This window comes from Aegilops tauschii, chromosome 3 (genome assembly GCF_002575655.3).
Source record: "Aegilops tauschii subsp. strangulata cultivar AL8/78 chromosome 3, Aet v6.0, whole genome shotgun sequence".
NCBI lineage: Eukaryota > Viridiplantae > Streptophyta > Magnoliopsida > Poales > Poaceae > Aegilops > Aegilops tauschii.
The window spans coordinates 192,677,758-192,693,320 of record NC_053037.3 but is presented as its reverse complement, the minus strand read 5'-3'; the positions used below and the strand labels follow the sequence as shown (position 1 = coordinate 192,693,320).

The window sequence follows — 15,563 nt, the reverse complement described above, 5'->3', positions numbered from 1 at the left end:
GTGCAGATGGTGGCCAGGGCGCCGACGGCAGGCGACAGTGCAAGACCCATCGTTCTTGACGAAGACGATGAGGAAGAAAAGAAAATGGCTACGCCCCCACCGCTCGACGCGACTCCAGGGTCGCCGCGGCTGGACAAGAAAGTTTGTATCCTAATTCCCGCCCCCGATGTAATCGAAAAATAACCTATGAACCATAGTAGCCGTCGATGCAGAATCGATTGATGGCAATCCTCCACCCCCGATGTGTTCAATCCCCTCCCTAACTCTCCAATCGCGTGCTCTAATCTAATCTAGCCCGAGTCGAAAGCAGTTAATCTACATAGAGGACGAGGACTTACCGCCATGGCCGATGTGCTCTGGTGGAGGTCTGCAGTCGCTCCGGTGGTTGCCGCCGTCTTGGATCGATTCGCACTAGAGCCCCGGTGGTCGCCGCTGCCGGTGTGAGTGGGGAAGAGGGGAGAGAGCGGTGAGGAAGGGAGGCGGGAGCAATTTATGACGACGCGTCAGGAAACAACGTGACTTCTCGGGATAGCATCCGCATGCAACCGCCCACACACACATGCCTATGGTTGCACCGCGCGTGCCTGGCTCCACAAAAACTGTTGATTTCAGCGTTTCTCGATGCAGGCCCAGAGGTGCTTTAATATTCGTGATATGCAGGCCCAACAGTGAATGCGGGTAATCAAACGGGACATTTTTTTTACCGCGCGAGCTTGGCTGAGGTATATGCAGCCTACCAAACGCGTCCTATAAGAGGCAAGCGTCTATCTTTTTTCGGGGGTAAGGGTGGGATTGTACATTCACTTTATATTTGAAGTTGGAAATAGTTGCAAATCCTGCGAGGTCAGCAACTTTTGAAAACCTAAAACAAACTCCAATTTCAATCGTACTATGATACTATGAATCCCTCAATAAAATAAAATAAAATGAATCACCGATCTGGACGGTGGTGACGCCGATACGCCGTTCCAGCGTTTTCCCTTGGGCACACTAACTATACCGCCGGCCGATACCGGAGGCGCGAAAAGGACCCAAAACCAGCGTGTCGCGGCACCATTGGGTCCCTGACCCGTACGCGCTGTTGGGCAGTTGCACCCGATCCCCGTCCGACCCGTCGCTGGGATAGGCAGAGAGGAGGGGTATAGAGGAGAGAGGGGGTGGGTCGTCGGGTGGTGGCCGCTCTGTTCTTCCCTCCCGCTCTGGTTCTCGCAGTCACATGTACGTACGTGCGTGAGTGCGCGGACAAAAGCCGGATTCACGCCTCTCATCTCTCTTGCTCGATCTCGCCGTCGCGCGCGCTGATCTGCTGATTTCTCTTATTTTTTCTTTTTCTTTCTCCCGGGGGGGATCGATCAGGTCGTGTGACGCGGGGGGGAGTTCTGATCCGGATGGTGCAGCGCTGTGTTAACGCCCACGGCCATGATTGATCACCAACGCGCAGGTCAGATCCTCCATTCCCTCTAGATCTTGATCTCCCTCCCTCCCTCTTCTCCACTGTCCAGTGGCGGCGCGGGCAAAGCTGCGATTTTTCCGAGGTTTTCGAGGCAATTTTTGGTGGGGACGACGGGCACTAGGCCAAACCCCTCTCCTTCGGGGGATTCAGTGTGCCTCCGTTGCAATTCTGGGTAACATTGGATGTGGTGCTTGTTCGGCTGTCAGCAAGTTTTTTAGGCATGTACTGGTCACAGGGGCGTATCCGCAGTTGAATTTTGCTACTCACTGCTACGTGCTACTGTGGATTTTTTGCTAAAAACGGATGGCGCATTTGGTTAGTGCTTGTAGTTTCTGTCAGCAGTCATGTTTGGTTCGGACCAGTGTAAACTGAAATCCGCCCTTGGCTGACATCACGTGGTAGCAACTACGTTTCTCCTCCTCCGCAGCAAAAGGCGTGTGTTCTATAAATTGACGAGTAGCAAAGGCTAATGCACTGGTGATAGTGTTAAAGGCTGCTATATTTATGTTTCTGTAAGATCTGTTTATGGGCAGAGTTAAGAGTGTTGCGTTTGAGCTATTATTATTAAAGGGTTTTCGGTTAAGCTGGTTTAGCTACTCTGCCCCCTGTAGTTGGTTTCATTTACTTGTTCGGTTGTTCCTCCTAAATTCCACGCCACTTGTCATAGGAAAAAAAAGTGTAAGAACATAGAACCAACTGAAACATAAAATTTCTCACTTCTTCTGCCAAAGACCTCTAGCTACTGTATTTTGAGTACACGCCGAACAAATTCATGCAACACTTTTCTAGATAGTGAATGTCTATAGCTGCTAACTAATCATCGTTACAATTGACCATCAGGTTTTCATCTTTCTTTTCTGATTCTGTCTTTAATTGTGACATTTGTATGTTGCTTCGAGCCTAGCCAATTGCTTCAGCCATTATCTGCTTATAATAAATATGGTGTTCTCGGTATCATTTTGGTCCCTAAAAGGTTCATTGAAAATTACCATGTTATATGTGCAAGCTAACTGTTTTCCTTAACTCCATGTACTGTCTTACCTTGCTATATTAGTTCTATCTTATTCTTATCTACTTTTATCAATGCAGAGGAAATGCAAGTTAATAACGAGGCACCTCCAGGGTGTCTCAAGCCAAATATTTCTCAGTATAACCCTCAAGAACATAGAGGTGGCATTGAAGGATTTCCTGAGAATAATGAAAAAAAGAATGATAGTATTGCAGCAGATAAAGTATGGGGGGCATCTCCTCTCCCAAATCAAGGATTTAGCAGACCCTTCTACCGCCAGGAATTTTATGCCTGGCCGCATGTTTATTCTGATTACCAAATCCTGCGGCAGCCACAACCTTATGGACTTGACAATCAGTTTTATCAGATAAATAGGGATACCTGTTTCCCCATTGAGAGAAGAGTTCAGTTCCCCTTGAAGATGCTCCCTCAAGGTTACCCTCATGATGCACAACTTCAGGAATTTCAATATTTTGTGGTTATTGACTTTGAAGCAACCTGTGACAAGGAGAATAACCCACATCCACAAGAGATCATTGAGTTTCCATCTGTCTTGGTTAACAGTGCAACGGGACAATTAGAAGCTTCCTTTCAAACATATGTTCGACCAGCATATCATCAAAATTTGACTGACTTCTGCAAGGAGCTTACTGGTATACAACAGATTCAGGTTAGAGCTATTCTTGCTTTTGAATATTCATATGTTTGATAATTATAGTCAGCAATTACTTATTAGTTTTCAACATGATTCCATTAGTTAATAGCTTGACTTAGTAAGCAATCATGTATGCAGTATAATTATAGAGCATATTGCAGAAACCAAAGGTGCTTTCATGCTAGTGTCAATTATGTACACACATGGAAACTAGCTTCGTTTGTACATTTTCTATGGATTTTTAAATGAAATTCTAAGCTACATATCCAATTGGGCATATTCCGTAAGCCAAAATATATATTTATTCTAGATGCTAACCAGGATAAATACAGCTTGCACTCTGTACTTCCATAGTACATACATGTGGCACAGTGGCAGTAGTTGTTCTTCTCATCGTTTACTGGCCAATTCCACCATTATCCGACATAGGCCCTTCAAAGTAGTCACATCATCATCAGTGTCTAGTCGGTTGCCCATGCTTCCTAGATCTCACGGCTAGATTTCTAGTGCGAGTTCGATACAAACTTTGTTTCATTGCTAAGTTTGGAAAGATTCACTGAATCACTCTTCTTCAGTTATTCTCTCTAATCTGGTGTTTAGTAATTTGCTTCTTAGGATTTTATAATTTAATAATAATACCAAGTGATCTCTGGCATTCATAATTTCAACTTTGTAATGTATAACTGAGCAGTTCACTTCCTGCTTTTGGCAAATCACACTTTCAAGCTCTTTCCGAAGGAAAAAATATGAAAGCTTTCTCAACCAATACTGGATCCAGTTGGTTACATGGGAAAAAAGGAACCTGAATCCACAAGCAATACTGTTCCAATTGTCTCCAACAAGAAAATAGTGCCAAACCCCACGATCAATCTGGCGGCAGCTGGAGCTGGAAAGGGGCACCGGCCTTTCAGTGGAGCAATGGGCCTTCGACTTGTCTGGCTACATAAATTTAGCATGATGGTGGCCACTGGCCAAAGCTGGGTGCCGCGGCAACACACCAGGGCCGGGCCACAGCTCCGATTACGCTGTTGTGAAGCAGTCTCATGTCTCCCTTTTTCTGCATTTCTCTTTCTGTACATTAATCAGTTGGGATTAACCATTAAGGCTACTGCAGTTGATGCCTAGTTGCTTGATTTTATAGGCCTGAGACCAAACAAGGTCCTGGCAGCAAAGTATGAGGGTGTAAACTAAATAACCAATAGAAACAATGTGTTGTATTCATATCTTTTGGTCCATGTAGTTCTTAAGTTAATATAGGAGTGCTGAATGGTGGTGTATGCGACCTATCAAAGCTGGTTTTATGGGATGATTCATGAAATTGGTTTCCTTAAGAAATATCCCAAATTAGACAAACAGAATGTACCATACCAAGGTTTTAGCTACTCTCAGGCAAAAGGGTCAATCACCTTAATAATCATGGTCTAATAGGTGCTTCATGTGAGTAACTCTGACCTTGGGTCATGTGCACAGCCAATGCGGACAACTACTGGTATCATCAGGGCACTACGGGTTTTGCAGACCTTTGTTTGACCTTATGTAGATGTCATTTGCTATTATGAACATTCTAAAGAGATGGTGTCTCCTTGCAAAAAGAAAAAAAAAGAAGGCATGGTGTTTGTTACTCAACAGTTCGAGGTAGAGACTGAATGCTGATGGGACAATGTGGATAATGAGTGATGGCCAATGCTGCCCTTTGACTGTTTGAGCAAACAGCTTCCCTGAGCCATCTATAGAGCGAAGCAATTTGGATGGATATTATCTGTAGATCCAACGATATAAGATAATATAACATTTTGAAAAGGAATTCTTAGATATTCTGTTTCTGTGTCCAACATCGATGCCTGGATGCTCACTTGGAAAAACTGGGCGCTGCCGCACGTCCGTTTCTTCCACTGGCTTGCTCACCTCGACAGATGTTGGACTGCAGACCGCCTTGCTTGCCGCGGGCTGCAACACCCCGCACGATGCCCCCTCTGCGACAAGGCACCTGAAACCATGCACCACCTCATCCTCGCATGCCCCTTCGCCCGGCAGACCTGGCACGAGACACTGCTGGCTACGGATCCCGTGTACCCAGCCAGACAACGAGCCCTCACTCCTGGACTGGTGGCAATCGGCACGACAATCCGCCCCAACGCCCATGCGCAAGGGCCTGGGTACCATGACCCTCCTCGTCCCCTGGATGATATGGAAGCACCGCAACGACTGCGTCTTCAACGGAGCGCGCCCATCGGTGAACGCCCTGCTAACGAAGATCAAGGAAGAGGCCTCCCTTTGGGCAAGCGCGGGTGCACTAGGGCTCAGAGCCATTACCCCTAGACATGGGATGTCCCTTAATTCGAAAACTGTATTCGCCTCCTAGGAGGAATGTAACTACAACTCTCTCTTTTCAATGAAATGAATGCACGCTCTCATGCGTTTTCTCGAAAAAGAAAACATTGATGCGAATGTTGGGAAAATAACTAGGCACTTGGCCTGCGTGTTCATGGTGAGATGTGGGCATTAGTTGACTAGACACTGATAAACGGACTGTATAGAAGCGTAGTTACTCTTCTGTGAGAGAAACTTAGCACATTACCTTTTGGTCACATTACATTAGCTTTCTTAGCAAGCATAAGGTTAGCCGATGATGTTCATAGTTTACCTTCTATTTTTATTTCTAGTAAATTATAATTTGAATGACGGCGTGAGCTGTCAAAAGTCAACATTTGTTAAGTAAAATCCCTATGTCACAAAAGAGAACAAAAGAGAACTATATATGGTTTTGTAAACCTGTCATTTGCACATAGTTTTATGATCTACAATGTGAAAAGTGCCACTTTGATGAAGTCATCTTTTGCCCTTGTTAAAGAGAGTGTTGCAATGTATGACCAACAGTTTGACTTGTGTATTTGGTCAGTAATACTGTTTTTGTTTATACATGTCTAGGTGGACAGAGGTGTACCTCTAAGTGAAGCCTTGCTCATGCATGATAAATGGTTAGAGGACAAAGGAATAAAGCACAAGAACTTCGCTGTTGTGACCTGGTCCAACTGGGATTGCCGTGTGATGCTGGAATCAGAATGCAGGTTCAAGAGAATCAGGAAGCCCCCTTATTTCAACAGGTAACATATATCTCACATCTATATGGCTATAGCTTTGGTACCATGTTTTGTTTTGACTTAACATGTGTGTGAGTGTGACGTACTCCCTCATTTCATTTTAATAGGCCTATTTAAAAAATCATGTCGAAAATACCATGGCGTGAATGCATAGTAATGTTCTTCTATTCTTCTCTGGATTGCTTATTTAGAGCAAGTATAATAAGTCCTACTCAGCAGGCTATAAGATCTGCCATGTCATAAAAATCCTAGGTGGAAGAGAGAGAAGTGGGGAGAGAGAGCAGAGCGGGCGCTTGAGCAGTCGCCCGCCTATACGCAAGGCACGAGGCACAGCAGCTGGCTTGCAGCCCGAGCTGCTAGCTGTAAACTGGCGCTTTGCCTTTCCTCCCAATCCCAGCATGCAGATATTAATAGTTAAATCCAACCCAACCGCCAACTTATAGCTATCCTATTATATGGTCTTGGCTGTATGAAGACTATAGATGACATGAACATGGCTATAGAGCCGGCTGCTGCCTCTCTTATTAACCATGCTCTTATATGATTATATTATCGTCTTCCATAAGCATTTATGCATCACTAATCACACATGCCATGATTCCCTGGTGATATTCCCAACTTTAGATCTTTATTATCCGTCTGCCAGTCAAAATACTCATTGAAAAGTTAGGAGGATGTGGTATTTATTGGTGTGGTATTTATTATTATTTCTTCATTGTCAATTACCGTGGTGTTATTTCGGATGCTTGAAGGCCCCGAAATGAGATTGGATTAAGTTTAGTAGCTTTTGTACTATGGGAATAGGCCAGTTTGACTGACACTTTGATTAAGAAGTTGATTGCAATCTGTATCTAATCATATGCTGTTAACAAAGGTGTACGGGCTGGTTCTGTAGATTTCATTGTATCTTTTTTCGCGAGTAACACCTCGAGAGGGATAGGGGTGTTCCAGCATTTCATATAGAAGAAGAGAGCTGCCTGGTTAATTAGGGAAAACCGGGTGAAAACCATATACAAAGGGCATGAAGCCCCCACCGGATGACAATGCGATGGAGGCAGAGAACATGCGCGGCACCAAATACACCAACACGCCAAACTGAAGCCCATGAAGGAAAACATCTGCCACACTGATGAGAACTCGTCACCCTCCACGAAGCAAGGCCAGATCCAGCATGGCACACCCAGGGAGTAGCAGGGAGATGCCTCACCAAGCACCGACCACCAAACCGCGAGCGCCACCACCATTGGAGAAAGATATGAATCCGCAAAGAGGAGCGGGATTGGGCTGCCCCGTCACAGGTAGCGAAGGACGCGTGCCTCAAGAACTATGCGCACCCTTCGACACCCTGACAAACTGCACCAATCTGGTGCTGCCACCCCGACGTCCAACAAACCTCCACCCTGACAAACTGCAACAATCTGGTGCTGCCACCCCGACATCCAACAAACCTCCACTCCCTGTAGATCCTCCTTCACCACCCTGACATCCACCGCCCACACGGCGACGCCTCACGAACTGACCGCACCAAACCCGCAGCAAGCCCATGCCGGGCTGGGAGGTGCGCCAACCGGAGGCAGAGGGCCGAGGCCACATGCTCCACCAGAAGGCGCTACCAGGATGAGGACACAACAAGGAGGGGGGAGGGGGGCGCTTGTTGCAGACCACCATCTGTGGTCGTACCGCCTCCGGCCACACGGTCTAACATGCCCAGGGCCTCCGCCGCTGCTCACCGCAGCATCAAGCGTCGGTTGAATCGCCGCTCACCGCCCCATAGTAGAGCACCGACCGTGCGTCACACCGCAACCCACCTGCCTGGAGCCGCTGCCCTGTGGCCATGATGCGAGATTCCTGCACGCTGCCTCGCCATGGCCACCACACTGAGGCCCTACCTCAACATGCCGGTGCCCTCTCGCGCGAGAGGAGATGCCGAGCCGCTGCCGCTGCCACACGGACTTAACCCGGCGGTGGCAGGGGGGGGGGGGGGGGGGGATGGGATGGTTTGGCGCGGCTAGGGTTTGCCTCCCGTGTCGCTCTACGCTCGTTTTCACTCTTTGTCGTACGGAGCATCTTATAGTTCAACATGCAGCTGTACTCCTGTCCTGGACAGGTTGATACGATTTGACAAATAAAAAACTTTGGTGGGGGCTTGGAGTTGATCCTCCCATGGATGCTCATTCTCACCCCCAGCCCAACCAAACACTATCATGGACCATGGAGAAGGCCAATTCTAAACCAAGTTAGAGGTGCTTAGCAGTGCACTTAAGACTGTTCAAATCAATAATAATCCAGGTAGCTCTTATTCTCTTTTGATCTAACCGATGAAGTAAATCAAATATAGCTTAAGAGTTTTAGGTCGCCCTGTTCTTTTTGCTCATAGAAAAACTGTTATTTGTTTTTCAGTATTTAATATTGTCTGGCATTTGGATATTAAATGTTCTGCTATCACCATCATGAATTTATAAATTATCTGGGCTTCTTTGGAATGCAATAAGCTTGCACGGGATGATGCAATACCCTAGATTTCCTTTCAAAATCCATTGTTCCATGTTGGTCCTATGGAAGAAGATATATGCTATTCGGAAAGATTTTGAAATAGTTGAAATATATGCAGTGTTCATTTATTATGTCACTTGCTGTTTATATGCTAGATTAAATGGATCAATGGGTCTTTGTCCATATGCAACTGATTTTTCCAGGGATATGATTTCTCATGCATGACGATAAATTGGTAATCAGTAAATAATCTTCTATAAATGGTAATATGCTAGTATTTTTATTTGCCATCTCATTAAATGGGTCGTGTATTAAGCCTTTGAGGTCAAGTCCCTATGTTGTGTATTTAGAGAGAACACGTTATCCTGGTCTTGACTCTAATATTCACAATATTTGATCAGGTGGATCAACTTGAAGGTCCCTTTCCAGGAAGTCTATGGGGGTGTTCGGTGCAACTTGAAGGATGCAGTTCAGTTGGCTGGTCTGACATGGGAGGGTCGTGCCCACTGTGGGCTTGACGACGCTCGCAATACTGCTCGCCTCCTTGCGCTGTTGATGCACCGGGGATTCAAGTTCTCCATCACCAACTCGCTTGTGTGGCAGCAACCTGCCCCGCAGGCAATAACGTGCCAGCCATCCCCATCCCCTGACCGGTCTCCAGACCTCACCCTGTTGCAGCAGCATAAGGCAAAGGAGATGTTGGGACCTCATCTCCATGCTCACCCATATGCCGGCAAGGCCGCTGGACAGGTCTGCTTCTGCGGAGCGCCGAGCAGGCCGAACACTGTACGCAAACCGGGTCCGATGCAGGGAAGGCATTTCTATGGATGCGGCAACTGGACCGTCACGAGGCGGGCCATATGCACGTTCTTTGCATGGGCGTCGTGAATATAACGACGCCCTGTCCTTTGCGGAAGTGGGCTGGTGCTTTAACTAGGGGAGGCTACTAGTGGCGGCCTTGCCGTGCCTCCCCCTTGGTATATATATGATATGTGACTTTGCTCATAAGACAATGGGAGTTGACTAGGTAGTATCTAACCTGTCATACTGACTTCTGTTGATAGAAGAGAGTGGGGATGAGATGCTGCTTAGGATGCTTTATCCGCGAATAATCTTGAAGTTTGTGGACGCTTGTGTTTTTTTCTTTAACTCAAATGGAACTCTAGTAGAAGTGTGCTTTGTGAGTAGATGTTGAAAGTGTGGATTGTGTGTGTTTGGTGCCTCGGTATTGATAATCAAGAACAAGTTACATATGGAACTTGAATCGCATCTGAAGATGGAAATAGTAGCCGGAATGATTATTATTTTTGCCTTTTGAGGGTTGCAACTGAGTTTTCTCTTTTCTCTGAGACCCAGTTTTGCTGTTGAATTGACAATTCCTACAAAGAGATTGTAGGTGTTAAATTTCACAAAATCCATCTCTAGGGATCTTGTGATGTAAAGCTGTAGAAACAGCCCTAGGCCTCCTTTTTTGATTTAAAGGAATTGTTTGTAGGAATGAATTCCTATTCCTATCTAGGATAGGAATCAATTCTTTACATTTCAAAGTAAAATAAATATTAGTGTAGACTCAATGAAAAAATTCTTACCTGGGCATCAAATGACATCTCTTTCAATTGAGGTACATGTCATCATCTCACTTTCTATGATTTCCTATTCCTACGATATTTCTATTGTACTCCCTCCGTCCGGAAAAGCCTGTCGCTCAAATGGATGTATCTAGCACCCAATTAGTGTTAGATACATTCATTTGAGGGACAAGCTTGGGACAAGCTTTTCCGGATGGAGGGAATATGAACCAAAGGAGGAGAGCGGCTAAATGGCTCCTGAGCTCGTTTGCTCTTGCACATGAACAGTAAAATCAAAAGAAATAGTAGATTTTTTTTTAAATTCTAATTTTTTTACATGGAAGATATGTTAGTGCATGAGGTTTGTGTCAAATTTCAGCTCATTTGGGCATCCGAGCTGCCCTCAGAAAAAAAATTGGGGTATGTGAAAAAATTTACTGTTTGGGAGCAATTTTTTTTGGTTGAGAGCTGCTAAGATGTCCAAATGCACTGAAATTTTGAGCGGACCTCACACACTAAATATCTTCCATGGAAAAAAATAATCAGTTTTTATAGTATTTATTTCAATTTTACTATTTACCGAGATCAGATGAGCTCAGGAGCCGAAATGGATATTCGCCAAAGGAGGCCCTAGACTGAATGTGAATGCTTTACTTACAGTGTTTTTGTCGAGTCCAAGGTTAAGCAGAAAGAAGAGACAAGATGGGTCGACATGTATATTTTGTATAAATCTGCTTCAGAAATGGATTGGACAACAATATTTTCAAAAAGAAAAAGAAAGGAAAAAGAAATTGTTGATGCACAATGTCTAACGGAGTTCGGAATTGTGTAATCCTAGGAGCTTTATCGAAACATTGTGATGCTAAACATCATTCACACGAGCAATAAACACAATACTTCAAACCGAACACATGGGACATCTCTTCGAAACCTTCAAAGACTTTGGATTTGTCAGAGATCATTAGGACAAAGCAACAAATTTGTCAAAGATGACAATCATATCAAGATCATAAAGTATTGAGACTGATATTAGGTTGAATCCAAGGGATTCGACAAGCATCACTTTATCCATGTGTCGATCCTTTGAAATTGCAACCCTACCTGGACCCAATACCTTATTTTTCTCTTTATCAGCAAATGTGATATGATTTTGTGTAGGAGGTTGTAGAGTTGAGTACATAAGTAAGCTTCGATCACCAGTCATATATGGGTAGTGCAGCCACTGTTCAAGATCCACTCAGTGACTTTAGGAAATGTATTCTACAGTACAGTTTAGTGGGATAGGTTTCACCAAGACAATTATGAGTGACAAACATAATACGAGAAACACTTTCAAGTAAAGTAGGTTTCTTGGAGGATATGACAGTGTGAGCATCAAGAAATCCAGGGACGAAATAAATGGTAAGACTATTTGGACATTTTATCTTGCGTCTGACAAGATGTTTTAGGTGTTCAACATTGTCTTCAGATTCCAATGCATTTCGTGTGGTAACCCGACCCTGGACGAAAAGATTTATTCTTAACCACCCACATCTGTAAGGGTGGCTTAGAAGCAACGAGTGTAAGTGCAGCATATGACATTTTTGGCTTTGAAGCCCTAGCAAATAGATTCAGAGGGGGGTTAGAATACTCAAATGAATATGTACAAAAAAGTTCGATTTGTGAACATAGTTGATACGTCTCCAATGTATCTATAATTTTTAATTGTCTCATGCTATTATATTATCAATCTTGTACGCTTTATATGTAATTTCATAGCATTTTTGGAACTAACCTATTAACTTAGTGCCCAGTGCTAGTTCCCGGTTTTGCCTATTTTATGGTTTCACACAAAAATAATATCAAACAAAGTCCAAACGCGATGAAACTTTATGGTGATTTTTTTGGACCAGAAGGGACCCTAGAAGCATCAAGAGGAGGCCAGAAGATGTACAACTGGGCCACAAGCTCACACGGCGCGCACCCAGGGGGCGCCACCTAAGCTTGTGGGCCCCTCGTAACTCCGTTTGCCCTAATTCCACTTCTATAAATTCCCTAAAATCCCAAAACCACCAGAGCAAGACCCGAAACAATTACTCTGCCACCACAAGCCTCTGTTCTTCCGCGATCCCATCTAGAGGCCTTCGTCGGTACCTCTGCCGGAGGGGGAATCGATCAAGGAGGGTTTCTACATCAACCTTACTACACCTCCGATCATATGTGATCTGTTCACCACAGACCTATGTGTCCATAGTGATTAGCTACATCTCTCTCTCTGATATTCAATACAATGTTCTCCTTAGAGTTCTATTCGATGTAATCTTCTTTTGCGCTGTGTTTGTTGGGATCCGATGAATTGTGGGTTTATGATCAGATTATTCATTGAAAGTAATTGAGTCTTTTCTGAACTTTATTATGTGTGATTGTTATAGCTATGCAATGCTTTTCGATCTATGAGTTTTCTTTGGCCAAGTTGATGAGTACATCTTCAGTGGAACTGGTGCATAGTAGTAAGTTCAATCTTGCGGTGTCCTCACCTCGTGACAGAAGGGATAGCCAGGCACGTATTTGTATTGTTGCTACTAAGGGGAAAACAACCGGGTTCAATCATATTGTTTGATTTTATTCTGATTATATGTTTGAAGGAAATATGCCCTAGAGGCAATAGTAAAGTTGTTATTTATATTTCCTTATATCATGATAAATGTTTATTATTCATGCTAGAATTGTATTAACCGGAAACTTAGTACATGTGTGAATACATAGACAAAACAGAGTGTCCCTAGTATGCCTCTACTTGACTAGCTCGTTAATCAAAGATGGTTAAGTTTCCTAACCATAGACATGTGTTGTCATTTGATGAACGGGATCACATCATTAGAGAATGATGTGATGGACAAGACCCATCCGTTAGCTTAGCATAATGATCGTTAAGTTTTATTGCTATTGCTTTCTTCATGACTTATACACATTTCTCTGACTATGAGATTATGCAACTCCCGAATACCGAAGGAACACCTTGTGTGCTATCAAACATCACAACGTAACAGGGTGATTATAAATATGCTCTACAGGTGTCTCCGAAGGTGTTTTTTGGGTTGGCATAGATCGAGATTAGGATTTGTCACTCCGAGTATCGGAGAGGTATCTTTGGGCCCTCTCGGTAATGCACATCACTATAAGCCTTGCAAGCAATGTGACTAATCAGTTAGTTGCGGGATGATGCATTACAAAATGAGTAAAGAGACTTGCTGGTAACAAGATTGAACTAGGTATGATGATACCGACGATCGAATCTCGGGCAAGTAACATACCGATGACAAAGGGAATAACGTAAATTGTTATTGCGGTTTGACCGATAAAGATCTTCATAGAATATGTAGGAACCAATATGAGCATCTAGGTTCCGCTATTGGTTATTGACCGGAGATGTGTATCGGTCATGTCTACATAGTTCTCGTACCCGTAGGGTCCACACGCTTAACGTTCGATGACGATTTGTATTATGAGTTACGTGTTTTGGTGACCGAAGTTTGTTCGGAGTCTCGGGTGAGATCACGGACATGACGAGGAGTCTCGAAATGGTCGAGAGGTAAATATTCATATATTGGAAGGTAGTATTCGGACATCGGAATGGTTTCAAGTGGTTCGGGTATTTTACCGGAGTACCGAGGGGTTACCGGAGTACCACTACATGGGCCTTAGTGGAGAGAGAGGAGGGCCGCAAGGGGTGGCCACGCGCCCCCCATGGAAGTCCGAATTGGACTAGGGGAGGGGGCGGCGCCCCCTTTCCCTTTCCCTCTCCCTCTCCTTCTTTTTCCCTCCGGTGAAGAAAGGAAAAGAAGGGGGGGGGGCAGAATCCTACTAGGACTAGGAGTCCTAGTAGGACTCCCCCCTTGGCGCGCCCCTCCTGGCCGGCCGCCTCCTTGCTCCCCTCCTTTATATACGGGGGTGGGGGGCACCCCAAAGGCACATCAATTGTTCTCTTAGCCGTGTGCGGTGCCCCCTCCACAATTTACTCCTCTGGTCATAGCGTCGTAGTGCTTAGGCGAAGCCCTGTGCGGATCACATCACCATCACCGTCACCACGCCGTCGTGACGACGAAACTCTCCCTCGACCCTCTGCTAGATCAAGAGTTCGAGGGACGTCATTGAGCTGAACGTGTGCTAAACTCGGAGGTGCCGTACGTTCGGTACTAAGATCGGTTGGATCGTGAAGACGTTCGACTACATCAACCACATTAACCTAACGCTTCCGCTTTCAGTCTACGAGGGTACGTGGACACACTCTCCCCCTCTCGTTGCTATGCATCTCCTAGATAGATCTTGCGTGAGCGTAGGAATTTTTTTGAAATTGCATGCTACGTTCCCCTACTGTGGCATCCAAGCCAGGTCTATGCGTAGATGATATGCACGAGTAGAACACAAAGAGTTGTGGGCGATAATAGTCATACTGCTTACCACCAACGTCTTATTTTGATTCGGTGGTATTGTTGGATGAAGCGGCCCGGACCAACATTACATGACCACGTTCATGAGACCGGTTCTACCGACGTGCTTATGCACATAGGTGGCTGGCCGGTGTCTGTTTCTCCAACTTTAGTTGAATTGAATTTGACTACGACCGGTCCTTGTTGAAGGTTAAAACAACACACTTGACGAAAAATCGTTGTGGTTTTGATGCGTAGGTAAGAACGGTTCTTGCTAGAAGCCCGTAGCAGCCACGTAAAACTTGCAACAACAAAGTAAAGGACGTCTAACTTGTTTTTGAAGGGCATGTTGTGATGTGATATGGTCAAGACGTGATGAGATATAAATTGTTGTATGAGATTATCATGTTTTGTAGAAGTTATCGGCAACTGGCAGGAGCCTTATGGTTGTCGCTTTATTGTATGAAATGCAATCGCCATGTAATTGCTTTACTTTATCACTAAGCGGTAGCGATAGTCGTGGAAGCAATAGTTGGCGAGACGACAACGACGCTACGATGGAGATCAAGGTGTCAAGCCGGTGACGATGGAGATCATGACGGTGCTTTGGAGATGGAGATCAAAGGCACAAGATGATGATGGCCATATCATGTCACATATTTTGATTGCATGTGATGTTTATCCTTTATGCATCTTATTTTGCTTAGTACGGCGGTAGCATTACAAGATGATCCCTCACTAAATTTCAAGGTACAAGTGTTCTCCCTGAGTATGCACCGTTGCTACAGTTCATCATGCCGAGACACCACGTGATGATCGGGTGTCATAAGCTCTACGTTCACATACAACAGGTGCAAGCCAGTTTGGCATGTGCA

At 44.9% G+C, this 15,563-nt stretch overlaps 1 protein-coding gene across 1 annotated transcript; it reads left to right on the top strand.

The window, feature by feature from the left end:
* Positions 1 to 1,000: 1,000 nt before the first annotated feature.
* On the top strand, positions 1,001 to 10,020 carry LOC109777585 (uncharacterized). The gene is made up of 5 exons (XM_020336200.4): positions 1,001 to 1,218; positions 1,357 to 1,441; positions 2,543 to 3,132; positions 6,046 to 6,221; positions 9,113 to 10,020. The coding sequence occupies exons 2-5, from the start codon at positions 1,420 to 1,422 to the stop codon at positions 9,597 to 9,599; spliced, it is 1,275 nt and encodes a 424-aa protein (XP_020191789.1). The 5' UTR covers positions 1,001 to 1,218; positions 1,357 to 1,419; the 3' UTR covers positions 9,600 to 10,020.
* The last annotated feature ends 5,543 nt before the right edge of the window (positions 10,021 to 15,563 follow it).

Bases quoted from the DNA above. Each gene is read 5' to 3' on its own strand.
- LOC109777585 (XM_020336200.4), top strand. From the start codon at position 1,420: ATGATTGATCACCAACGCGCAG. The intron at 1,442-2,542 runs GTCAGATCCTCC...TTATCAATGCAG, and splicing joins GATTGATCACCAACGCGCAG to AGGAAATGCAAGTTAATAAC. The intron at 6,222-9,112 runs GTAACATATATC...ATATTTGATCAG, and splicing joins AAGCCCCCTTATTTCAACAG to GTGGATCAACTTGAAGGTCC.